Source organism: Lactuca saligna, chromosome 9, assembly GCF_052625555.1.
Source record: "Lactuca saligna cultivar CGN05327 chromosome 9, ASM5262555v1, whole genome shotgun sequence".
NCBI lineage: Eukaryota > Viridiplantae > Streptophyta > Magnoliopsida > Asterales > Asteraceae > Lactuca > Lactuca saligna.
Genome location: NC_136425.1, coordinates 28,340,001 through 28,366,779, shown reverse-complemented (window position 1 = coordinate 28,366,779; position 26,779 = coordinate 28,340,001). Strand labels below are relative to the sequence as shown.

General features: G+C 33.1%; 3 protein-coding genes across 6 annotated transcripts; 2 read left to right on the top strand and 1 right to left on the bottom strand.

Annotated features, from left to right (window-relative positions):
- Nucleotides 1–288: 288 nt before the first annotated feature.
- CPL2 (carboxyl-terminal domain (ctd) phosphatase-like 2) lies at nt 289–4,858 on the bottom strand. Of its 3 annotated transcripts, none has more exons than XM_078973527.1 (15): nt 4,401–4,858; nt 3,830–4,300; nt 3,208–3,418; nt 2,945–3,102; nt 2,775–2,845; nt 2,581–2,686; nt 2,246–2,492; nt 2,033–2,160; nt 1,897–1,954; nt 1,652–1,785; nt 1,517–1,570; nt 1,300–1,396; nt 1,059–1,201; nt 910–977; nt 289–814 (listed from the first exon to the last, which is right to left on the bottom strand). In XM_078973527.1, the coding sequence occupies exons 1-15, from the start codon at nt 4,671–4,673 to the stop codon at nt 703–705; spliced, it is 2,331 nt and encodes a 776-aa protein (XP_078829653.1). In that variant the 5' UTR covers nt 4,674–4,858; the 3' UTR covers nt 289–702. The 3 variants fall into 3 exon arrangements, with proteins under 3 accessions (XP_078829653.1, XP_078829654.1, XP_078829655.1); XM_078973528.1 differs by having other exon boundaries at nt 1,652–1,779; XM_078973529.1 differs by lacking the exons at nt 289–814; nt 910–977 and having other exon boundaries at nt 1,300–1,383.
- A 10,319-nt stretch (nt 4,859–15,177) lies between these two features.
- Nucleotides 15,178–16,701, top strand: LOC145016686 (clathrin light chain 2-like). Its single transcript, XM_078974934.1, has 3 exons — nt 15,178–15,345; nt 15,791–15,944; nt 16,137–16,701. The coding sequence occupies exons 1-3, from the start codon at nt 15,209–15,211 to the stop codon at nt 16,398–16,400; spliced, it is 555 nt and encodes a 184-aa protein (XP_078831060.1). The 5' UTR covers nt 15,178–15,208; the 3' UTR covers nt 16,401–16,701.
- Nucleotides 16,702–20,642: 3,941 nt separating this feature from the next.
- PTAC12 (plastid transcriptionally active 12) lies at nt 20,643–23,752 on the top strand. 2 transcript variants are annotated; one of them, XM_078975598.1, is made up of 11 exons: nt 20,643–20,734; nt 20,913–20,978; nt 21,344–22,051; nt 22,125–22,237; nt 22,310–22,569; nt 22,644–22,765; nt 22,866–22,934; nt 23,035–23,097; nt 23,206–23,298; nt 23,389–23,512; nt 23,628–23,752. In XM_078975598.1, exons 2-10 carry the CDS (start codon nt 20,928–20,930, stop codon nt 23,500–23,502), a joined length of 1,593 nt encoding a protein of 530 aa, XP_078831724.1. In that variant the 5' UTR covers nt 20,643–20,734; nt 20,913–20,927; the 3' UTR covers nt 23,503–23,512; nt 23,628–23,752. The 2 variants fall into 2 exon arrangements, with proteins under 2 accessions (XP_078831724.1, XP_078831723.1); XM_078975597.1 differs by having other exon boundaries at nt 20,649–20,810.
- Nucleotides 23,753–26,779: the final 3,027 nt, after the last annotated feature.

The window sequence follows — 26,779 nt, the reverse complement described above, 5'->3', positions numbered from 1 at the left end:
TTTCTTATTTAGAGCTTTTATTGATGTTTTGGATTAGAGTCGTCTACTAAACTTTATTCTCAAACATGTAGAGCACTTCTAATATTTATGTATGATTGGTTTGTTAATTATCATTAATCTAAGTTCTAGTGTACAATTGTGGGATTATCTTATTAATCTTCTACAAGAAAGGATTAACAAATCTTTTATAATCATACCCATGGTCAACCAATAGGGTTACAAATTTATTTTGGGGAATGCCAATGGAATGTCTCAAAATGCCACTTGTTTTAGTTAATAGAAAAATGATAAAGATAATGCCACTTGTTTCAGTTATAATGTGAAGATCCAAGATTCTTGTCTACCCTAAAATACTAAATACACAAACAAGAAGTAATTTACAAATCCAAAAGCCCAAATGTTACCTTTTTTCTTTTCCCCTAGTAACAAAGGGATGAATCAAAATTGACCATGTCATAATACTTACAAGTTTGCTATCGAGATCATGGGACAAAACAAACCCTAACCCTCATCATCATGACCATCATAATTCATAATCGCCTTTACAATTTGTTGACACGGCTTTTCGGGTCCCACATACCAACATCATGGCCTTGGTTCGTTTTCTACATTGTGGGACGCTCAAAATCATGGGGGTCAAAAAAGTCATTTCTGGTTATCCTTTCATAATTTCCATATTCGTATATTTTTTTGTTTCACGATTCACACAACTCTATTCCATTTCTTTTGCTGCTGTTGGTTTCGTGAGGACGATGAATCTAGAGAATTTTGAGGTAATTCTTCTTTTGAATTTTTACTTGTGGATTCTGTTAACCTATTATATAACATTTGCAGATGAAATGATGAAATCAGTGTAATTTTTGAATCAAAGTTAAATATGTACAATTTTTTTAAGTTTTAACCACTTACCTTGATGAGTTGGCTGGCTTCTGGAGTTGCTGGCCAGTGAAATTGGAGGACTGCCTCATTTCAGAAACCTGTGAAATGACCATTTTATCCTTCCTTACATTTCTGATTAAGATTAAGTCAAAAATAAAAACAAACATATAGAATCCCACCTCAGGCAATCCATCTTTGACAAGTGATTCATCTGATTCCGGAAAGTCTGTTGTTTCAAACAGGAATCCATTTTCCATTCCAGAGTCATCGGAATCTTTGTTTCCTGTTTCCGATTGTGACATGAGGTACGCTACATATTTATCTGTAATACCATCAACACACCTTTTATATCTTTTCATCTCCAAAAAAAAATTAAAACATTTATTTGTTTTTTTTTAAATTAGGAAAATAATTTCTCACCAGCCAAACCACGAAGGGCATTTTCGGCAGCTTGTTGTTGTGCATCTTTTCTGGTCTTACCCATTCCAACACCCACTTTCTCCCCTGTCAACAATACCTACATAATTCATAATTCACACATATAATATAATATATAAATATTCGACCTTAAAATTTATAATCCTAGAATTTAGTGTTACTGTGTGGGAAGGTACAAGGTTGCAATGGTGTAACTCACCTCATATGAAAACTGCCAATCCTTGCTAGAGCTTAAAATGGATCTGTATTCAACCTATAAATCAACATAAACAGGTCATCAATGAACAACCAAATAAAAAAAATAAAAATAGAAAATAAAAAATGATCAGCATACCTTAAAACCACATCTCTGTCCAATTTCCTGCAGCACTCCAATGGATAAAGAAGGTGGTAAAAAGTTTGAATTTCCACCATCAGGGAGATTTTTTTTGCTATTATAGGATGTTTGATTCTGTAGTAAGCCTGTATCTTTCACAAATGAAAAACACATGTGCAAAAAAAAAAAATTAGTATAACAATATTTTTTTTTATACATATAATTAACAATATCATAATAGAAAGTAGAAACACTCCAAATACCTGAAAGTAAACCCACTTGTGGCAGATTCCTCTTTTGCAATCCATAACCATGGAATACCTGAAAATATCAAGAAAAAAGAAATTAGATTAAGTTAATGGAAATAAATAATTGACATATGAAAATATTAGTGAATACCTCTTCATTCTTTGGTTCATATACAAGTGGTGTAACTTGAAACCCTGGAGAAAAGGAGCTTGATGTGCCATGAAAGATAGGAATATGACCAGATCTAGGTCCTTGGATGGGGCCCAGTAAGCTAGGTTCTGAAATATAATTGTTGTTTATATAAATGTTTGTAGATAATTTTATAAAAGAATAGAAGCTAGAGATTTTCTTATGAGTGCATACTTTCTGAAGGTATCATAGATTTGAAAGATGGTGGGCCATAGATGGTTGTAACTGGAACAGACTGTTGTGGCTTTTCAGATTTTAACTCCACACCAGTACCAACACTTGATGCTGACGTGGCAACATTTGATGCTGATGTGGCAACGTTTCTTGCATCCTGTTGATTAAGTTTATGAGCAACTTCAGGGCCATTGAGTCCTTCTGCCATTAGGGGGTTTATATTGCCATTTGGTACAAAACTAGCATCCTGAAACCAATTTTTTTTTTTAGAAAAAAAGATTTATTCAAGATAATAAAACCGATAAAGAATTAGGGGTCTTGGTTTAGTTACTTACCTCTGACATTAGATAGTTACAAACATCTGGGACAGGTGGCAGGTTTAAAACTTCATCTTCATAGAAGTGATCTGAAAGCCTCCTTAGTAGATTCTCATCAAATTCTCTGACAAACACAAGTTATTAATTCTTAATAATAAAACTGTATAAAAAACAGATGTTTTGGGATTAAAAATTGTGCATAGCAATCTTACTTAAAGAAACCACCTCTAACATTGCATGCAACATTTCTTGCAACACAAAGAACAGGAACAGCATTTGCTGTCTATCAAAAATAAAAAAAATATATATTATTAATAATAATATCCGAAATCAAATAGTAATGATGAAATCAAGATTTTGCAGTTTTAGAAATTACAAACACCTCTGCCTGTGGAGCATAATAAGGAGTGAAAGCAGGGACCACATGAACCCTAGGTTGATCTTTATCATCCCAAACTTTCAACCTATCATCAATCACCATAGCCATTCTTGGATGACAGGTGCGATCTTGGAAGACATTAAGTAAAGACTTACGTGCACCTATACAATGATAAGAATGTGATGTGAATGTTTGATTATTAGTGATTATGAAGGAGAAAGATTGTTGATTTATGTTTGTTATGGTGAAAAAAGAAAGATGCTTGCCTGATTTGACACATACAACACGGGTTAATAGTTGTTTTGGGCCAATTAAGTGGGCTTCTGGATCTAGCAACCTCCACATTTCCAATGCATAATCTCTTTCAGCCATTGTGCATACATAAACTTCAAATCTTTTGCGCCCTTTTGCAATTAAATAGCTTCTTAAATCCTCCCATGCAGGTCTTAACCTCACAAGCACACTCGTGTCACGTATCTGTTCATGCAATAAGGTTATGAATAATTGTGCATACTACATACATATATAAGGCACCAGTAGAGTTGAAGCTCACAAGAAGACAAAAAAAAATGAAATATACAATTAGTCACATGTTTTATAAACATCCAATTTCAATCTTTGTAATCGGTAAGACCAGCATCAGCCTAGTCTAATGCATCAGTTACCCACCCAAGAAAGCTAACAATAAATAAGACCAAAAGTAAAGGACGAAATAATGACATTGCTAATGATATGTGTCCACAGGAATAAACAGGCAAACAAATCATTCATATGTATTAACTGAATCATTCTTTCCAGTTTCTCCAACTTTGACATTGCAGAAATAAAAGTAAGTCTTCTAAACAGGAAATAAGATAGAGGATATATAGAAGCAATTAATCTTCTAACCTCTGGATTAATACGGGTTAAGACTATATTCTTTTCGGGCAATCTTATAACTGGTCGAACAACTCGCTCATTTCCAGCAGCATTCATATGAACTTCCTCCAGTTTCACATTATATGTCTGACCATTATCAGTAACAGAATTATTTTCAATGTATTGCTTCAATAATGCTCGATCTTCCACAAATCTTTTAAGCTCAGATGTCATCCCAGAAACCCGAATCGAATCAGACTCCTGCCCAATCCAACCAGTCAAAACCTCAATCCTATCCTCAAAAGACTTCATCGTATTTGCAACAATAAGTGTCTCATCAAGATCAAACACAATGGCAAGACAGCGCATGTTCAACATCCCTAAGCAGGCATTATATAATTGAGCTGGAACCAAACAACACCAGAAACAAGGAAATTTCTTTAGCTTGCTCGGCATTGCCACCAAATGAACCTCTTCATCTCCAATCACCACCACAGCTGTCTGTAATAAACCAAAAACAGACAAAATTTTACTAAATCAGGAACTAAACAGCACAGGAACATCAAACGTAAATAATTAATGATTGAGAATTGATTACAACCTTTAGCTCGTAGAAGCAAGTAGCGTGAAGATCGATGAGCAGGGGTTGTCGAACAGGGGATGATGATTCAAGCTTGCAACGAACTGAGAACGAAGAGATTGTTAACAAAACTGAAAGAGGTGGACATCGTTCGCTGACCTGAGACAAATGATGAATCCTAATCTCGTTGTTTGGGAATTGGAAATTCTTATCACCGGTATGAATCACATCCAATTCACCCAAACAAGCTTCCCCATGGTAAACCACCGATTTATTAAACCCTAAACGACTCATTTAAATAAAGTACATCAAATTACAATAATTGTATTTGAAAACTTCAAAATCAATCAAGACGAATACGAAATGCACAAATTTTTCACGAAGATTCGAGGAATTTACGTGAAGAATTTAACTAAACCCTCTCTTCAGTCGCTCTCTTACACGCCCCTTCTCTTTTTCCCTCTTTCTCTCTTTCTCTCTCCTGGGGTAGCGGTTTGAAAGTAAGTGTGGGGGGGTTTATATAGAGGGGAAAAAGCAAAGGCATCCGTGGCTTGTTATGTAATAGGGCGTGGGTTTGGTCTTACTTACGAAAATGCCATGATTTTGTCCGTACAGATGATTGTCAAAATGGCGTGATGCATTAGACGGGTCATGAATGCTTTTCGCGACGGAGTTTCACCTTGCTGTCGTGGAGTAATCACAGCTGTTGGATTATATGACTTATTTTTCACGAAAAAAGTAATTTATTCCATAAAAAAATTTAGAATAAAATAAAATAAAATAAAAACTTACAAAAAAAAAAAAAAAAAAAAAGTGAAATTTTTTATTAGAACCTACGGTGGCGACGTGTCACCGTGGTACTGTGGTGAACACAACATCGTTTGGGGTGGGTAGGCATGATAAGGCTATCACACGTCATAGCTCGACGGAACGAGAATTCTACCATTCCCCTTCTTTATCATTTTTTAACGGTCATATTTAAAAAAAAAAGGTTCTTTTACCTATTATAAATAGACACACATACTCTACATTTTAAACCATAAAAAACACCACTCTTCTATATACTTTTGATTAATTCCAAAATATATTCATCGTCGTCCACTTCATTGGATACGTTGGTGTTGCGGGAAGTAGGGTTTATCAGGGACGTCATGTGAATAACACTTGCTTATTAACAAGAAAATAAAGGCAAATGTTCGCGCCCAAAATTTAGAAATCCTTTTTTACAGAGAAATCATGAAATCGGATACACCCAACTTGTGAATGACTACTTTGCAGTTGATGCAGTGTACGCAGAAACATACAAACGTCGGTTTCGGATGAGGAAAGCACTTAGGGTATTCAATGTGCCCTAATGCGTGGCACAGTCAATTTATGTGAGGAAGGATATCTATAACACCCTTTTGTCCAGGATATTTCCATTTTTAACCCTATTTAAGCATCATTAACTCCTTAATACCTCTTCCCTCATCAGTCTCCATATCTCATTTCGTCCCTAGCAAACCCAAATCCTTGTGTGAGCCTTTTTGAGCTTGAAAGTGTGCTTTTGGTGATATTAAAGGATGAAGAAAGAAGTGGAATCAACTTGGAAGCTCAAGGCATCTTGGATCCATAAGTATCTTGCCTTCCAGCTTCATTTGGAGGTATAAAGCTTGGATCTTTATGAGATATTTGCTTAGATCTTGTTGTTTAGAAGTTGTATGCATTTTTGGTCCCATAGTTTAGTATAATGGAGTGTGAGCTACTCCAGGTCCTTGAAATGTAGTTTTCTGTAGATTTTAGCTTCTAGATTCATAAAAATGAGAGCTTGGACATTCTCATTGAGCCATGCAAGAGTTTGGGAGTTTTGGGTAACTTTTGGACCAAGGGTTTGAATTTTTACCCTCTTGTATGCATGCAAATGGATAAAGTCAGAGACTTTATCCATTAAGATGTCCCTTGATATCTAGATCTGAAGTTTGGTGCCTTGGCTTAATGAAATAAGAGCTTAATGGAAAAGTTTGGATTCAGCTCTAGTATGTTGCACATACCAGGGATCGATCTCGCGTTTTCGAAGGGCTCCCTCTACACTGGGCGTAGAGTGAGTGCGTAGTGCGTACACAACCCAAAAGGGAATCTTTCACTTTTTGACCTTTGACCTTGATCAGGATTTTGACAAATTTGGCCTAAGAGTATTTTGGGTATTTTGAACAGTAGTTTGAGACTCGGTCATTGTTTGTTGTATAGGTGATTTGTTGAGTTGGCATTTTGGAGCAATGTTCTTTTCTGCTATCACTTCAGACTATGAGGTGATTTTTCCTCACTGTACTTATGGGTCAAATGCACCAAGGTTGGCCTACTGGATTTTGTATCCTTATATATTATATTGATGTTATGTTGATTATGTGTTAGATTGGTATATTTGTATGATTACATGTGTTGTTGGTTATTTATTGTTACTGTATATGTTGATATGTTATGGTTTGTTGGGTTGAGGCGGTCCTGCTTTGTGCTAAAGGCCAAGATACCTGGGGCGGTCCGGATAAACTAAAGACCCGAGATGCGGTCTAGTCAGGCTGAAGGCCCAGAGAGCGGTTCGGATATGAGATTTGATTTTGGGACACTCTAATTTGGGACTTTGGGACTTTGTAAACTATGTTTGTAAACATTTATGGTTTTTGGTTGTTTTTGAAAAATATAAAATTTACCTTGATTTTTTGGATGTTACAAGTTGGTATCAGAGCCATGGTTTTAGCGAATTGGATGAGCATTCGTGTGAATCCAGACTCAAACTATAGATCTGCAAAAGAAAAAAAATCAAAATAATTTCCAAAATTATTATTAAGATTGTTTTCAAAATTGTTTTCAAGGATTATTGAGAAGTATGAGATGTGTACGATCAGTCGGAGCAAGAAAGCATGCTAGTTTATAGGCTAAGGATTTTCAGAAATTGCATGATAAAATTGTCTATTGTATGATGTCGGATAGCCTAGGAGAATTTCTTATATGATAGATGAAATTGACATCATTACTATAGTTGCTCAGTGTATGCATCATAGTTGTACATAACTAAGATTTTATAGCCTGAGAATGTTTGATTTAGATTTATTTCATGTTCCTAGTCTGGTTGTGGGCTTAGGGTAGAATCAAGTATTCGACTGTCTATATAATACAGGGTTATGTATGATTAGCATGCACGAGTGACTACAGGGTTAGTGGAAGTTCCATAAGTGAGCACAGTTTATAGCAGCCTAACGTGAGGAATGATTAGCCACTATTGAGAGAGTAGATACATGATGTATATGTATCCATGATGCTTAGGCCTAGTAGTCCAAAGTGTGCATGTAAAGATCTGCCAAATTTTCTTGGTGTCTTAGTGCCAAACGGTTTCACTACTCGAATGTTTCTTGCTTTGTGATTTATGGGACTCATATTGATGTGAGTTAACTATTAAATGAATATATTAAGTTACATGTTGCAATGGTTAAATAATTTTAAAATTATTCGTTCGACCCTATTGTGCGACTCTCGTTTGAGTCTAACCTTTGTAGGGTTGGGTCTTTTACTCTAAATATTAATTAAGTTTTGTTGCATATAACTGTATTCATCAAGTGGTTAGCTTACATTAATAAGGGTTTTTCAGTAGATGATAGAAGGGTGAGGTGGGGATCCTAGGAGAGCCTAGGAAGTGCTTTAGTGCGAATGCGAAACTGTTTAGCGGGTTGTGGGAGTGCCATTATGAGAAGGTGACTTTGAAGATTCAGTACGATTCATGAGGAAAGTATGGATAGGTGTGGAAGGTAGTATTGGAACCGTACTACTAGAAGCACAGGATACATCTAGGGATAAGCGTGGGATGGAACCGGTACCGACCCGTACCGTTCCCGATTTCCCGAAAACCGAATTCGATCAAAATTTAATCCCGAGTACCGAACCGAATTAAAATCACCGGTACCGATACCCGGAATGGTATCGGTTTTCGGTACTAGTACCGGTACCGGTGGTACCGAATCCCGAATTTTGTGTATTTGGAGTACCAAGTATTGTCCCATATTTTTAAAGTCGGTACCAGTTCCGGTACGGGATCGTGATTTGGGAAAAACTGCTCATCCTAGATCCATCTGTGTAATGCCCATAGATCCGGGCTAGTCAATTTAGAGACAATAAGCATCAAAAATGAGTTTTTTATGGAATATTATTTAGAATGATTAATCTTAACCAAGTTGTAGTGTATGTTACAAGGGTTCAGTACACATAAAGAACGCCGAAATCCGAGTTATAATGAAGAAGTTATGACCCGTCGAAGTTTTTTGGCAAAACTGGCACGGCACCGGGAGACGTAAATAGTGAATTTAAGATAGAGGACTTTTTAGCCTTAGTAATATAAACAAAAGTCGTAGAATATGTTAAACCGAGAGCGTCTATAAAAAGAACGCCCAAATCTGACTTCGTATGAGGAAGTTATGAATTTTCTTACATTTGGCATAGAAGTGCACGACCCGAAACTCGAATTTTAGTTCGAGCGGTTTTTGGCCTACGCGACCTAAATGAGAGTTGAAGATCTCATTAACAAGAACTCAACGGTAAAAAGACAAACGAAAACGGAGTCCGTATGTAGAAGTTATAAATTTTATGCAGACATTTAACAGTATAATCTCCTCCTACCATTAAATTTAAGATCAGACGAGAATTAGCCGACGGAGTCTAAATGAAAGTTTTAGATATTGTTTCTACCTACGCGCGGATATAAATAATGTCAATAGTAGAGCTCGTATGTTAAAGATATGGACGAAACTTGGTCCCTATTCTTCGAGCGCGATAAATTCGATACAATTTTGTAAATATGAGATAGAGTGAGAATTAGTTGACGGCGTCTAAATGAAAGTTGCAGTATTCGTAAATACCAACGCGTGGATATAAAGAACGTCAAAAATGGAGTTCGTATGAACGAGTTAAAAATTATAATAGCATATTTATGTATTAAAATAAAGTATAAATCATATATACGTACACATATATATACAAATGTATATATCATTAGAAAGGTATCGACGATGCGGTTATTATAAGACTGGTGTTGAGTACTTTCGATATAGTTTAGTATAAATATCGTTAAATCTATTTAAAATAGTATTATGAAGAGGTGTTTAGTCGTTTATATAACTATAAGGTCATTACGTAATTATGGAGGGTAGTTTTTGTAAATTCAATTACTATAATTAAGAGGCTTGGGCTCTCATATTTCTTGCACCATTCTCTTGATTCAAAAGTCTTTCTCTTCTTATCCCCGAGCATTTTGGTCACTCATGATTCGACTTCTCTTTCTGTAGTTTTAGTATAGTAAGGTGAGAAAGTATTGTTCCCAAAATGGTCCTGCCCTATGGTGTTTTATGTTTGGCCCCTGTCTGTACATAGCGGTTAGAAAGTATTGTTTAAACGCTTATATAATAATAATAAGACTAATAATTAGTCACGATAAATATTAGACTAAAATCTAGTAGTAATAATACTAGGTTTCGTCGAATGAAATTATTTTAAAGTAAACGAAGCACTATTCGAGTACCGAGTCACCACCTTATCAAGTGAGTGCATGGTCCCTTTCATCTTACACATAGATATGAAGTATTTTATATAAACTACGTGTTATATATGCATATTATCTGTATAATTGCTATCTATACTGGATGAACGATTTTATACAAGTTTTATATGATTTAAACTTTATATGTATTTATATTTACATAATATGTTGGGTAAAACATGGGTAGATGAAATATGATTTGGATGATGAGTTGAGAGGTCATATAAACCATGAGGTAAGGGTGAGAGGTGGACCATGTGAAAAGCCTTATTCCCAAATGTTGGCCCCATCATCTATTAGAGTATGGATGACAACCACAGACTATTCTAGACAGTCCAGTGAAACACTAGCAGACTCGCAACCTGTAGGTGTTGTGAACGATGTGTTCACCCGGTGTACTTTAAACCTTGGCGATCATGCAGACTTGATGCCTAAACCCTGGTGACTATGCAGACTTAGTGCCTAAACCTTGGCGATCATGCATACTTGATGCCTAAACCCTGGTGACTATGCAGACTTAGTGCATAAACCTTAGCGATCATGCAGACTTGATGCCAAAACCCTGGTGACTATGCAGACTTAGTGCTTAAACCTTGGTGATCATGCAGACTTGATGCCTAAACCCTTGTGACCATGCAGACTTGGTGCCTAATCCCTGACGACTATATAGACTTAGTGCCTATTGTGTAAACCATGACAACGATGGACTTCGTGTCGATTCCTTAGGATGATCCTTAGGAATAAATGAACAATAAATAGTTGATCTTAGGGTAGATCCTTAAGAGTAAAGAAGATAATGGGGATGGGTAATTGGGTTGATTGTTTGATGTTTAAACATAATAATTATATTATTGTGGGTTGAAAACCCTATGTACTCACCAGGTTTCCCAACCTGACTCACCCAGTTTATTTATATCACAGGTGTTGATATGAAGCCACATTACATTGAGAGATTAAGGAGATATAAATCACTAGTGATAATGAATGTAAGTTCTGTTTATGCTTATGTTTTTGTATTGACGATGACATCCCAAATGTTTTAAAATGAATAAAAATACTTTTCTTCGGAAATACTTTGATAACGTATTTATGATGTTTTACTGGGAACAAATTCCGCACAATTTTTATTAAAAGATGTACTCTGATTTTTATAAAGCATAAACAAAATCGGTATTTTATGTCCGTGAAAATGGGGATGTCACAATCTGCATTCCAAAATGTGACATACATATTACACATGATAAGTTTAATTACATGATTCATATAGCTACCAATAATAGTCGCCTTAACCTGTCCGATTGTCTATAACATCAACACCCTAACTATTTTCATTCCAAACCATTTGTTTCTACTGAAAATCTGGTACTTTGAACTAAGCATGCAGTGTAATTCAAAGATTGAAAGATAATCTGCAATATGAATTTGTTAACTTCCATATTTTTAGGTTTAGTTTTTAACATGCATAACAAATTTCATAATTCTTACTTAAAAGTCAAAGATTTTTTATCAAGGTAATTTTTGGTTTATATAGCAGAAAATAAGAAGTTTTAGGGCTAATAATTGCAAAATCACAGCACCATGGTCATTCCAACCCACCAGTAGTGTTGTTTCTTTCTGTTATGAACAACACCAACATCAACACAAAGACGCCTGCAACAATCTCTATCTGCCAATTGATAATCATTGAACCTTCTATCGTTCTTAATTGTTGTCGAATATGCCTGTACACAAGGAAAGAGAGAAAAAGCGACAATTTAAGTAGTAATAAACGCTAACTAAATTCAATAGTGGAGGAAAAGTAAATAATAGAGGAAAAACTAGGATGTATACCTGAATTGGGTAGTGTTAACAGCGTGATAGAAGGCGGAGGCGGAGGTGTCGTCGATAGCATCATCTGGAGACCGTACGCGGAGGCGATCAACGAGAAGATGTGCATGAGTAAAGTAGGTGCGGTTGCGGTAGAGAAGATGGGAAACCTCTCCCGATGAAGAGAGGTTTTGTGGAGGTTATTGGGAACGAAGACGAAGCGATGGGAAGCTAAACGAAAGTCGGTGAGTGGATCCATTGAAGTAGATGATGAGCAGAGGAGGTGGAAGAAAGTATTGGGTATGTCGGTGGAAAAGAGAAGAAATATATGTGAAGGATTATCGGTGCATGGAAAAAACGTATTAAGCTTTTGAGGCGGTGGAGGAAACGTGGAAGGAGACATGCACCATCAATTTAGGGTAGAAATTCGGAGTTCTTTGAAGAAGACGGTGGAGGAATGATTCTTTTTGGAAATCGATGCAAGAAATGGTGGTGGTCTAATGAAGAGTCTAGAGATGGTGGAAAAGATTGGATTTGAAGTGGTGTAACATCTAAATTTAACCTGGGTTGACGAAAAGCGGGTACACGCCAGAAAATGGTGAAGGAAATTCAAAACAACACGTATACACAAAGAATATACAAAATGACATAAAATGACCCCCTAAAAGAAAGAGGAGACAGATTTGCAACCCCATCCATAATCAAGGGACCCATTCTGCCAAAAACTTAAAAACTTTAATGTTCTTAAGATGTCCCTTCTTATATATATATATATATGTTCGGGTTCATTTGAGACCATTCTAATTTTGTGAGACCAAATCTAAAAATAATTTTTAAATGCAAAATAAATGGAAAAATCCAAAAATTCTTTTTTTAAATATTATTTTCGGAACTTGAATTAACTAAAAAAAATAAAAAAAATTCTGTTTTTTTTTTTAAATAAGTTAAATATTCTAAAAAGAATATTACACTGACATATTCTAAAAAATAATTGTAAAATGCAAAATAAATGGAAAAATCTAAAAATTCTTTTTTTAAATATTATTTTCGGAACTTGAATTAACTAAAAAAATAAATAAATAAATAAAAATAAATTCCATTTTTTTTTCAAAAATACGTGAAATATTCTAATAAAATATTACACTGACATATTCTAAAAAATAATTTTAAAATGCAAAATAAATGAAAAAATCAAAAAAAAAATTTAATATTATTTTCAGAACTTGAATTAACTAAAAAAAATTAAAAATAATAAAAAATAATAAAAAAATGCATCTCACGGTCTCACAAAATTAGGGCGTCTCACATGAACCTAACCCTATATATATATATATATATATATATATATATATATATATATATATATATATATATATATATATATATATATATATATATATATATATATATATATATATAGGTTTACAAGATATCTCAAGTTCTCAACTATGATCAACATATGATATTAATAATTTAATCACAAACTATGAAAATTAGTCAATTTTATATTTGAGTTCTCTTTTCAAAACGTCCAGTATTGGCAACATCTTCGTTATCGGCGGGCCTATTAGAAAATGAGGGGTGGTGATCACAAGACTATTAGCAACCTTTTATAAATATTTGCAAAAACTAGAAAAAAAGTATCTTAAAGATTGAGAAGGACACTACACCAACTATTATTAAAAATTCTTAAAAATCCTCAAGGATGTTTTTTTTTTTTTTTAAATTATTTTTTTTTTTTTTATTTTCTCTTTTGAACGGTTTCAAAATATTATCAGTTTCTTGATGTTTGGTTTGAAGCTGGTAAAAAAAATATAAATATGCTAGTTACCATCGTGTTATATGACCCATTATGCACCCAATCCCGAAAGTCAAACCACAACACAGATTTTGAGAGATCAAAACGATTAGTCTCTTTGTGTGTCCACAAAACAACTTTCTTCCTTTTTCCATTTCTTACGTGTCATGTGTTTTCTTTGATTCATTGATTGATAGCAATGACATAGGAAAGTCAATCTGATTAACAAGAGTACTAATACATGTTATGTGCTTTCAACTTTCAATAGATTAACAAACCCATAATAATTAGAGTTAGAACTATGTTCCTTGATGGAAGAGCATTTTGTATTTTATGTCAACTATAATGTATTGTATATTATAAAAGTCATAATAGGATAGTTAGTTTGTTAGACAGACTTATAGACATGGAAAAAACATATAAAATAATCAAATTTATATTTTTAACTTGGTGACTTCTTTAAACAAGTTATATAGGTAATTCATAAACTGAATGGAATTTAATTTTATTTAAATTAAAAATATAGTGCATTTAAATATTGGATAGTATTCGACACTTTGACTAAAGGTTTGTCCACTGAAATTCTTTTTATATTAGTAAGTGTTATAAAAAATTGTTAATTTAATAGGATATTCATGATGCAACCCTTCATTTATGTAGTAAGATGCAAAACTTGAAAACCTATAGGCCATAGGTTTTCAAAAGTACAAATCTTAATTGATGACTTTATTAGGAAGTTTGATAATATAGAGCAGATCGGGCAAACAATTAAGTGGTCCAATTTCAAACGAATATGTCCCAAGACGTAACTAAGTTAGTATGAGTTTGGATTTTGGTGTTAATAAAATCGACACACTTGGGTTTGAGTCCATGGCATCAGTATGAAACAACCCTCAAAATAGTACCTAAAACATGAATATGTGTGCAATTTAAAACTGATATGGGTCTATTTAAAACTAGTTATTTTGTGTCTTACTTGAGCAAACCAGTATTGTATGAAATCAGGTCGGATTCAAACCACTTTAAGGTTATAAATGTTTGATCATATGTAACTGATTTTTGGATTGGATTGGAAAAACTAGTTTAAAAACCAACTATAAAAACCTATAGACTAGCCATTTTGTTGCATCTCTATGAACTTGGGTGTCAAAACTTAACAAAATTCTCATGGGTGATAAAAAAACATATCTAATAATCAAAACATATTGTTTTTGTCATGTCTTATATGATTGCAATTATCAACGATATAAAATATAAACACATGGATATAAATATAACATTACCTTTCTATTAGATTGAGATTCACATCATTTATATTATTTATTATTTAATGATTAATAATTTATTCATTTAAATTTAATAAAGCCTCTTACTTTAAAAAATGTTTTGCTTTGACCAAATTTGGAAAAAAGATTCTAAAGGAGCACGCATAGCATATGAACTTCTGGGTGCTGACAGGACTGCCCCAAGCACACGTGTCTAACATCTACAGGCTCTGAAGCATTTATTAAACTCCAAGTCTAACAAATAGCCGACACGTGTAATCTTATAATGCAACTGATTGTAGCAGATTATTACTTTCTCTTATTCAAGTTTACAAGTAACGTAAAAACATTTACTCGTATTCGTCCCATTGAACGGAGAAAGTTCCAGAAGACCGACCTCATGTCACTACTTGATACTACCGGAGATGGTTTGACGGAGGAGCTGACTGGTGGCGCCGCGGCGTCTGACGGACCAATTCTACCTCCGCCAATGGAGATGCAACTGGAGGAAGGATTCACTCTGAGAGAATGGCGCCGGTGAGTTCGTGATATCTTAACTTTTTTTCCAGATTCTTACTTGTGGCTTCAATTGATAGCGAATTTAACAGTTTAAAGATCATATCAACTTCGGATTTGCAATAGTTGTTGAAAACTAAGAAAACATGTTTGGGATTAATTAGCAATTATATGTAATATGTTGAACCAAAATTAAAATTTACAGAAGGAATCGTATCCTTGAAGGAAGGGTTTGGATTTATCATAAATTTCTCACACTTTAGGCTGTGAATATCAGTAAGTAACAAGAAATCATAAAAGTATACAAGTAGAATTCTTGAATCCAATACAAAAAAACAGAGTTAGCTGTTTTCATATTTGTTATAGTAATTTTTTTAGCCAAATCTCAACATTCTCATGTCCTTTTATTCTTTGGTAAGAAGGAAATGAAGTGTTGTGGAATAAACTTGTGAATGTTGATATCTAGGAAAAATGCAATTAGGCTTGAGGAGAAAGAGATACAGGAGAAAGAATCCATGAAAGAAATAATTGCAGCTGCTGATAAATATAAAGCTGAGTTTCATAGAAATTGGAAAGCTAGATGCAACAACAATACCACTATCAATAGGGAAAAAGAGAAGGTGATGTTTGTTGTATTTTTAAAAATAGTTTAATCATTACTCAATACTTGCCATTATTATTATTATTATTATTATTGTCTTTATTATTATTATTATTATTATTATTATTATTATTGTCTCGTTAACATTAGTTACAATCACACATTAAAAGTCACATCAATGTCATTGTCATCATTGATGCTTGTGATGCAGTTGTATCTGGAAAGCCGAGAAAAGTTCCATGCAGAAGCTGGTAAGAATTATTTCAAAGCAATTGCCGAAATGATCCCAAAGGAAGTCCCAAAATTAGAGAAACGAGGGAAAAAAGCAAACGAGAAACCGACATCGGTTGTGGTGATTCAGGGTCCAAAGCCTGGTAAGCCTACTGACTTATCTAGAATGCGCCAAATTCTCGTTACCCTCAAATACAACCCACCTACCCATATGAAACTTGAAAAAGACACCAAACAACCCTAGTACGTCCTACCAAGCATGTTGCCATGACAAGCACATGATGCAGGATATGACATGTTATACTGTATTTGACATGTGTTGGACTGGACTAGAACTTATGTCAATATGAAAAAACTAGCTCTAGAATATTTGTTGATTCCTGGCCAATCCTTATAAGTTTGTTGAGTTTGTATATGATGGGTATTGAGGTGTGCTATAAAGGTTTTGTAATTTTAGGCAAGGTTCAAATGATTTAATGTATGTATGTGGAATGTATTTGTACATATAACTTAGAACATAATTTATTTTTATCGGGTTTTGGCAATTTATTATGTTATTGTTATTATATACAAAATAGAGACATTCTAACAAATTTCATTCCTTGATTAAGATTTGTATGTTTTAATTGTTGTGTTGTATTGCAAATTTATAGTCAATCATTGCAAATTTGCAATGATTCTAACTTAGCAAAAGTGGATAAAATATTAAAGTAGGTGAAAATCATGGTCATTTTACCTTAAAAAAACCATAGCACTTAAAAAGGGATCTCACCTAAGTTAGGGATGTCCACAATTTGGTTAACGAAAAACATGGGTTGATTATAAATAATATAATGTTCATAATCAACCATCTTACCTAAAGTAATTGGTATTATGTTTGAAACCATTACAAAAGTGTTTAGAGGATGAAGTGTTTATAAAATGTTTTAAATAAGTGAGGATATAAATATTTGATTATTGAAAAAAAAACTTTTAATAAAGTTTATGCATGAGAGATGATTTATAAATATATGTTTTTTTAATGGAAAATGAAAACATAATATGACAAAGTAAATAAACTCTTAAATAGTTAATTCTTATGATGCTCTTATATCATTACATCTATGACTTTTGTAACATATGATCAATATTTTAGATGAATACAAAGTTAAAAATACAGGTTATAATTATAGATGTTAACTTTAGTTAAGAATTAATACATATAAACTGTTATCATTTTATTAGTTTTTGTAAAGTCATTTATTATTTTATATGAATAAATATAAAAATAGCTCTGTTTTGTTGATATATGTATTTAGATAAATTATTAAAAATTATCTTTGAACTTATCGATTTATGACGACTACAACGGTGTAATTACTTTCGAAACTTAATGATATTTAGGGTATCACGTTCAATGAAAAATAACATACAATTTATTAAATTTTTGATGATTTGAACCTCCGTCGAGCTTCATGTTTCAGTTGTATAATCTACGGAAAACATATTTTATAACAATATAAAATGTACATTTTTAACGATATAAAAATGGATTTTACACCAAAAATATGTCATACTGAGACTAATTTGTATCGTTATGTAGATAAAACTGAGACCACCTCAATTTTATTTTTTATTTATTTATATCAAGTATTGTGTAATAAATGTAATAATAGAAAACCCGACTAAATTTCTTAAATTAATTATAAAGATAAAATAAATGCCTTTTAAAATATTAAAATTAGTGTAACTGTCACTTACAAAATACAATTGTAAGTTGTTACAGAATGTAAAATTTTCAAATGTTATATTTAATAAATAAAAACTATTTTATTGAAAAATGTTTATTAATGGTAGGGCTGAACATTTATACTAGACTGGATCGGACCGACTCTTGGATCGGACTGGCTTTACAGAAATTGGTGGACCTTGAACCGAACCTATTGAGGCTTACGAGGTCTAGGTCTAGGCGCGGTTCTTAATTGTAGGGGTGATCATTTGGACTGAACCAGACCGGACCGAATCTTGGACCAAACCGATTTCGTAGAAATTGATGAATCTTGGACCAAACCTATTGAGGCTTTCTAGGTCTCGTCCAGTCCGGTTCGAAGGTCCAAATGCTCATCTATAATTCATGGTAGGGATGTAAATCGGTCCGAAACCAGACCAACCTAGACTTGAATCGAAAGAACTGAAAACCGATTAAGAAGTGGACGAGAAACTGAGAACGAGACCGAATACCACTAATCGGTTTCCATTAGTTTCGGTTCTACTACTTATGCTATCTAAGAAGGTGTTCGGTATCGGAACTGGCTTGAACCGAAAGAACCAGAAACCAAAAATGATGAATTGGAGGAACTGGATTGAATACCACTAATCGGTTTCATTTTCAATTCGGTTTCATTTTTCGGTTAAAAAGCTCATCCCTAATTCATGGTATGTTTGGCAAGAGTAACTAATAGCTAGTAGTTTAGAAGTTGTAATTTTTATTTGTTTAGAAATATTTATAAAAAAATATTAGTAATCTTTTATTTTTGAAACGGTAAATCTAGCATACTCCTTAAATCCACCTATGTCCACAACTAGACTTGAACTCTTAACCTCAAAGAAGAAGAACACTGGATATCACTGGGCTTGAAGCCCTTTGGTATAAAATTAGCTAAAACTAAAAACCAACAAAAATTGAGTTAAAACAGTTTTTGAATTATGTGTTTGTTGTTTAAAATAAAGGTTTACAAATTTGTATGACATCTTTTTGTGACACTAACATTAAAATTTATATTATGAAAAAAGTATAAACAAATAAAAAGTTCGTATAAGAATAACTCAAATTAATTGTGATCTTAATAAATTAATTATTTTATTAAATAAATAATTTCATTAATAACATATTAAAATACCAATTATACACACTCGTTTATAGAAATGTTACACATATATTTGAATAAACATTATACATACATTTAAAGAAATATTACACATGGTACATACATTTGAAGAAATATAACGCATGCATTTAAAGAAATACTATATATTCATATGTTTATCGGTTATAAATGATTAAAAAGTATTAAAATTTTAAATACATTTAAAAAAGTTATCAAATTTATTTTATCTAAAAATAATTAAATATTCTTGGATACAAAATTACTACAAGTCAAATAAACTAGATATATATAAAAAACTAAACTAAAAGGAACAAGTATAATAATATAAAATTACCCCCAAAAAAAATAATAACACTCGAAATCTTATTAGAGTAAATTATACAAATGGTCCGTTTAGGATAATTTACATGGTCCTTAACTTATTTTTTAATTTGAAAGTTTTTACTGTTTGTTTTTCTTATGCGCTTGATCCTTGTCTTTACCTAAAAAGATTATTTTTGCAGTGAAATTTTAATTTATTTAAATAAACACACCCCAACCCCACCACTCACATTATCTTACCTACCGCATAATTTTTTCTATATTTAAATAATAGTTTTTTTAGGTAAAATAGTGACCAAACGCATAACAAAAACAAACAATATGGACTGAACATGTAACAAAAATAAATAATGAGACATTTCGAATTAAAAAAATAAGTTAGGGATCAAGTTCGCAAATTACCACAAACCATAGGGACTATTCGTGTTTATTAATAAATTATTTATTTATAAAATATAAAACATAATTATGCAAATGGCTCTTATGGTTTTGCGTAATTAGCGTGTTTGCTCTTTAAATTATTTTTTTTACTTTTGTTTTTTGTTTTTATTATGCGTTTGATTCATACTATTTGTTTTTGTTACGCGTTTGATTCATATCTTATCAAAAAAAATGATAGGGTATGTAAGTTAAGGTGAGAGGGATGAGGTTGGGGGTGTGTATATTTAAATAAAGAGTAAATTACATCAATGGTCCCTATGGTTTAGGATAATTTACGTGTTTGGTCCCTAACTAATTTTTTAAACTCGGAAAGTCCCTACTATTTGTTTTTGTTACGCCTTTGGTCCCTACTATTTGTTTTTCTTACGCACTTGATCCCTATCTTACCTAAAAAGACTATTATTTAAATAGGAAAAAATAGTAGGATAGATAAGGTAAGGTGGAGGGAATGGAGTTGGGGGTGTGTTTATTTTAATAAATTAAAAAATCAATAGAAAAATAGTCTTTTTAGGTAAGAAAGGGACCAAACGTGTAATAAAAACAAACTGTAGGGACTTTTCGAGTTAAAAAAATAAGTTAGGGATCAAACGTGCAAATTACCCTAAACCATAGGGACCATTCGTGTAATTTACTCTTAAATAAATTAAAAATCAAAGGCAAATAGTCTTTTTAAGTTTAAAAATGCGTAACAAAAACAAACAGTAAAACTTTAAAAGTTAAAAAAATAAATTAAAGATCAATATACAAATTACCTTAAACTATAGGGATTATTCGTTTAATTTACTCCAATAATAAAAATACAAAACCTTATTATGTAACGTTTTAGGGACTATTTATGTAAATTCAATGTTTATTTTTCTGGAAATAGATTTGGCAACTTAACGTTATCCGATACTTTCCTTTCTTCGTTGTCCCTCCCTAAAACCCTGTCGAGAAGAACAACTTGCAGGTCCAATTGAACCTTCCATAAACCCCTTATTGTTACCAGATTCATGCTACGATCTGCAGAGTTTTAGTGGCTCATTGTAACTTGTTTCGCTTTGTTGCATCTTAATCATCAATTAACTTTTGGGTATTGTTTTTTTCACCTTTCTCGTGTACTAAAATCTTTATCGCTGTTGTTTCAGATAGAATCGAGAACTATGATTTCTGGATGTGGCTGTGTAACCAACAAAACTCCGCTGTTATTTCAGGTTAGGTTAAACTATTTTATAGCTCTGTTTCGAATTATTAAGATTTGTTCGAGTTTTGAAGGGACTCTTAGCAAATCGACTGAAATAAACACTCTAATTGTATATCTGTTCAACTTCATTACACCAATTTGAAGTCCCAATAATCAGATTGGGTAAAAGTCACTTCGATTTATTGGATTCACACACCATAAGAAGTGGAGTTTCTTTCTTCATCAAACACTTGAGTGTTCTTTAAGTAGATTTACTTTGAATATTTATGTGTAAACCTACAAATAACACATTCTGAAAGACACCTGTTTCATTACAGTTAACATTCTACTAAACTCAAAGAAAGAAAACTCATTATAAATTTGCGAATTCTACAGACATCTCTTGCAGGTTCATTTCCATCTTCACTATGGCATTCAAAACTCAGATTGAACACCACTAAAAGGGCTCCATTATTTCCTTGTGTAAAGTGTGAAAAAACAGATGATGAGAAAGAGAAACCATCTTTTGAGAAACTATCTGTTGAGAGGGCCCCATATCATAGTTACAAAGACTCAATATCCGGGCAGGTTGAGCCAGCTTCAGGTGCCCGGGCAAGTATCCTCGGGCAGGATTATTTACCAGAGGGCACAGTCGGTCAAGCCCGGGCAGCCGGTGCCCCTGGGCCCACTGACACATCATCTGTAGCTCCATCTTATGGTCAAAATCCAGGAAGCAGAAGGAAAATGAAAATGTACAACAAGTCCTCCTCAACAACTCCTGCTTCCAATTCCACTGAAACAAATACAGTTTCAGATCAAGAAGACGATTTGAGTGAAGATTTAGATCTTGATTTGACTGAAGGATTTGAAGAATCAAAAGACGAGTTTTCTGACTTTGTGGTTTATCAAAAGGAATCTGAAATGGAGAAGTTAAGTGGATATGAACTCGACAAAAAGATTGGAAACCCTCACCCTTTTATTGATCCTCAAAAGAGAAAACCAATTAAGGAGCCTCTTACAAGTGAAGAGTTATGGTGGAATTGGAGAAAACCAGATAAAGAACAATGGTCCAGGTGGCAGAAGAAACGACCCGACGCTGAAACAGTTAGTTAAATTACTCATATACCCTTGAAAATTATTGTGAAATTACTTATACACCCTTATTGTTTGACTTCAGGTGTTTCTCAAGGCCATGGCAGAAACCGGTCAAATTAAGCTTTTTGGTGAAGAGCCAACTTTGACTGAAACTGCTCTTTACAGAGCTAGAAAGCATTTATATAAAGAAGAAAGGTATAAATCTTAATTGAATTCTTCTTGAATCATGGAATGTAATCACTGATTCCATTCCAATGAATGATGTAGGCTGCAGGCTGAACGTGAGAGATTGCAGAAAGAAGGTCCATTAGCATACTATTCAGAATGGGTGAAAGCATGGAAAAAGGACACATCACGTGAAGCTGTTGAAAAACATTTTGAAGAAACTGGAGAAGATGAAAACACACAGTTGATAGAAATGTTTTCATGTCAAACAGCTGCTGAATATCGCATAATGATGGGAACTGATCATCGGATTTCAAGAGATCCATTGGCTATGAGGATGAGAGAGGATCAAATTAAGCAAAGTAAGTTTTTTCAATTATTAAGTTAATGCATATAATTAATTTAACTTTTGACATATTTGCCCTTGGTTTTGTAGTATGGGGTGGAGATCCGGTTTATCCAACAGTGAATTATATCCAAGATCCAGATCAAGTGATTGATTTCAGAGGCCCTGATTTTCATGAACCTACACCTAATATTTTAGCTTATTTGCAAGAGGTTAGTATATTTTTGTTTTTAAAAAAAAAAAAAAAAAAAAAACTTCCGTGTATAATTTGTCATTTATTAAGCTAATAGTTACTTTTGTATTATTGATCAGAATGGGAATATAACATCGAAGGAGGAAATTGATAAAATATTGGCCTCAGAGAAGGTTGAAAAAGTAAAGGTAATAACTAACAAGTAAAAACTAATAAATAAGCTTCTGTTATTATTATTATTTTGTTGAATGAATTATTTTGAATGATTCATTTCACTTGTGTAAAAAGGTAAAATCACCGGTTTCTGATGATGAAGCTATGGCTAAAGCTGTTGATATTGGTGAAAAGGAGGTAGTTTATTGTGCTATGAGTGTTTTTACTTATTATTGTTATGATTGTAAATATAGTTATTATTATAATTTATAAGAATAATAATTATTATGTATTTCCTTTTAATAGGATAGTGATGATGAGGGAAAATTTGAGGATGATGAAAATATTACACGCAATTGGAGTGTATTGAAAACTACTCCCGAGCTTCGCAAATCAAAGGTAATCTTTTTAATTTATATTTTGAAATTTCTTTACAATTTTATATATTAAAAAAAAAAAACAATCTGATTTCCACATTTTATTGTGTAGCCAAAACCTACAAAAGGGAAAGGTAAGATGACATTGGAGGAAGCGATTGCTGATTCTGAAAACTTGACTGATTTCATGTTGGACTTTGATCAAGATAAGGATATTGGAACATAATTTTTGTGAGGTACATTATCCATTTCACATTAATTATAAAAATAAATAAAAGAAAAAAAAATTGAATTTGTTGATTATGAGCATTAAATGTGGTTGTAAATTGGATAATTTGTTGATTCTCTCAGATGTGGTGTGGATACTTTTGATAGATGAGTTGTCTGTGGGACCGGTTGGTGTGGATACTTTTGATATTCCATTATTTGATAATTGTACAAGATTCATTTTTATAATGGAAGATTTTGTTGTTGTAGATTTAGAATATCATCCATGTAGAATGCAACAATTTATTCATAAAAAGCATGTTAAATAAGTAGTTTTTGATAAATTGTATACATAATTTGTCAAACACAAAAAATGATTTATAGACTTATTGTATTTTGGTACCACAAACCAATCCAAACATTTTTTCCTAAACTTCATTTTGACATTTTTGTAGAAAAGTATAAGCCATTTCTAATAAGCAATCCTAAACACACCCTAAATGCCAAACATGAGACATGCTAACATTCAATTCCATTTAAGGATGCTTTTATTGTTAACTTGAGAGTGGAATTACAACTTCTGAAATGACAAAACATGGCCATAAATGTCTTATAGAGTTGGAGGAAAAACACCCACTAAACAAAGTCTAAGAAAATAAGTAACCACTACTACAAAACTTCGGGAAATAACTACCCACCCATACATGACTTCTATGAACAACATTAACGCAAAACTACGAAAGATAAAGTTTTAAGTAAATAAGTCGACAAAATATTGTTCATACTTCATACCAATGTTGTTGAATAAGTCGGCAAAATATTTCTTTGATGCGACATGATGTCCCCATTTTCATAACTTAGTTATAGGCCAAAAAAGTGTTTCAACCTTCCAAGATCTTTCATATGGAAACGAGTGTGTAAGGTCTCCTTTAACCGGATTCATCAACATACACTATAACTACTGCCATTTTATCTCCAACTTTCTTCACAAGCAGACTAGCGCCAATAATCGTTATTAAGTACCGGTTTCAAGAAATTCACATATCTTCCCGAACCGATAGTGCGTATTCGACTACTCGCCTATCTGCCATGGTTGTTGATTGTAAACTTCAACATCAATAGTGTTAAGTGCGATTTTAACTTCGTCGAGGTTGAGATTAACCTTAGACGAATCAAGTTCTTCTTTGATCTTTCTTTGAGTTTGAAAGCACTACACGATTACCAACCATAATGACGATATTTCATCAAATTAATATCATGTTTTTGGATACATAACACTTACCTATAGTCGGATCACAACACCTCCAATTATTTCTTTCTTGTTCAAACATATTAAAATCCTAGTCATGTGGTCATGAATGTCGCATGCAGTGACTAGTGACTCCTGAGAATTACTTAACCCATGTAGCCATGAAAGTTCGTCAACAATGACTCAAGGACATGAGTCATAGCCTCATGTTCGCAACGGAGATTAGTCGGTGTGCGAAAGCTGGCTCAGAAAGCCTCGTTAGGGAAGTGAAGTTCCCTTGAAAAAAATTCCAAATGTTTCTTTCTTGGTCATACCCCACAAAATGCAACAAACTACTTTCTTCTCCATCTTATGGTGAAGATGACTTGGTATGAACACAAAATTAGAACAAAGACATAAGAATGTGCCAATTAAAGTGGTGGCTTCGCTTTTGGAACTTTGATTTCTTCTAGGGTAATTGGTGAGCTTTTCCATATTGGCAACCTACACATACAAGCTCACCTATAGAACAGGTAATCCCTTGACCATCTTCTTTCTCATCACCGGTTCCAACTTATCATAGCTAACATGGCTCAACCACATGTGCCACAAATCCACATTTCGATTCTGTTTTATCTTTTCAACGTTTGTTGATTCAGCCGAGAGGACATATATACTCACTTCTTCGCCCTTGTAGAATTACCTTGATGGAGTTTCAAATTCCTTGTAAACTTTCACGTCATTCGGGTTAAACACAACATAATGTCACACTATAGTCATTTGCAACACTAAGAGTGTGTGTCCTTTTGTTTCTAGTATGTAATAAAATCCCCTAGAGTGTTAGTTCTTGTTTGTTGCTATTTGGAGAGAAACCAACATCATCAATATTGGCTATATTTAGTTTAGAATTGTCTTCAATTACCTTTATTGGCGGTACTTGCTTGGATATGTCACCATGTAGTTTGGGACCCGACTGAAGTTAGACTTGAACTTGCTCTTTCCGTTACTCGCATACATAGCTTCTTCTTCCAACTTCAAGGAGACCCTGCTCACTTGCTTAGCCGTGCTTCTTGGCCCTCTAGGCAGGTTCGCGATCTCAACAAGAGATGGCTAGGACTCAAGGTTTTCAAGATCACGATCTTACCCAAGCTCATTTTATGTTTGTAAGATCGGATCAGGATCGAAAGATCCTACCAAAATAAACTTATATTAAATTTTACTCGTAAGGTCATGGGTGCAAAGTATATGTTATAATTTGATGTCAAGATGATGTCAATATGGAGTCCACTTTATCTTTTTAAACACGAATCATAATTTTTATTGCCGCAAACCATAAAAATGAGGAAGAAAACAATGAGTGTAAATTGCTTGATTCGAGATGAAATGAAGATGCTCTATGAGGCTTCTTGCAACTTGCAATGCTTGATTTCTAGTTGAATAGATTACTTTTGAAGTTCAACTAGGGCCGACAAATATATATCACGTAACACCAACTAACATGTCACCAATCAAATTGCAAAATCATGGTATGGTAGTGGTATAAAGTTTTTGATACCATAGTAGTACCATACCAACCACTATATATATATATATATATATATATATATATATATATATATATATATATATATATATATATATATATATATATATATATATATATATATATATATAAACTTTTAGTATGTTTAGTGCTTATGATTTTACGATTTCGTTATTATCATTTACCGAATTAGTAAAGTTTAACTTTTTAAACTTATATTGGCATGTCCAATTTTTCTCCACAACTTTAATTTATGAACCCGTTATAGAAATAATATAATCATTTTTTATTGAATTTTCAATCTCTACATACAGACTTAACTCCGCATATGGAAACATTGGGGTATAATCATGTCACATTCGGCCACCAAAACAAGTCTATTTATGAGAAGTTGTAGCTTTGTATCGTTTTTCAAGCAACGTGTCTTATTCTTCCTTTGGAGCGACAACGTCTCTAATGTGTTCCAACACGTCTTCATCCATTGTCGTACTTAGACTGAACATTATCTTGTATGCTTGTGTCCTT

What these genes read in the sequence shown, in the direction of transcription:
- LOC145016686 (XM_078974934.1), top strand. Translation starts at nt 15,209, where the DNA reads ATGTCACTACTTGATACTACCGGAGATGGTTTGACGGAGGAGCTGACT. An exon ending in ACTCTGAGAGAATGGCGCCG is followed by an intron (nt 15,346 to 15,790) that starts GTGAGTTCGTGA and finishes GTTGATATCTAG; the next exon opens with GAAAAATGCAATTAGGCTTG. An exon ending in TCAATAGGGAAAAAGAGAAG is followed by an intron (nt 15,945 to 16,136) that starts GTGATGTTTGTT and finishes CTTGTGATGCAG; the next exon opens with TTGTATCTGGAAAGCCGAGA.
- PTAC12 (XM_078975598.1), top strand. Translation starts at nt 20,928, where the DNA reads ATGATTTCTGGATGTGGCTGTGTAACCAACAAAACTCCGCTGTTATTT. An exon ending in AACGACCCGACGCTGAAACA is followed by an intron (nt 22,052 to 22,124) that starts GTTAGTTAAATT and finishes GTTTGACTTCAG; the next exon opens with GTGTTTCTCAAGGCCATGGC. An exon ending in AGAAGGTTGAAAAAGTAAAG is followed by an intron (nt 22,935 to 23,034) that starts GTAATAACTAAC and finishes TTGTGTAAAAAG; the next exon opens with GTAAAATCACCGGTTTCTGA.
- CPL2 (XM_078973527.1), bottom strand. Translation starts at nt 4,673, where the DNA reads ATGAGTCGTTTAGGGTTTAATAAATCGGTGGTTTACCATGGGGAAGCT. An exon ending in GTAACTATCTAATGTCAGAG is followed by an intron (nt 2,493 to 2,580) that starts GTAAGTAACTAA and finishes AATTGGTTTCAG; the next exon opens with GATGCTAGTTTTGTACCAAA. An exon ending in ATGAACCAAAGAATGAAGAG is followed by an intron (nt 1,955 to 2,032) that starts GTATTCACTAAT and finishes TGATATTTTCAG; the next exon opens with GTATTCCATGGTTATGGATT.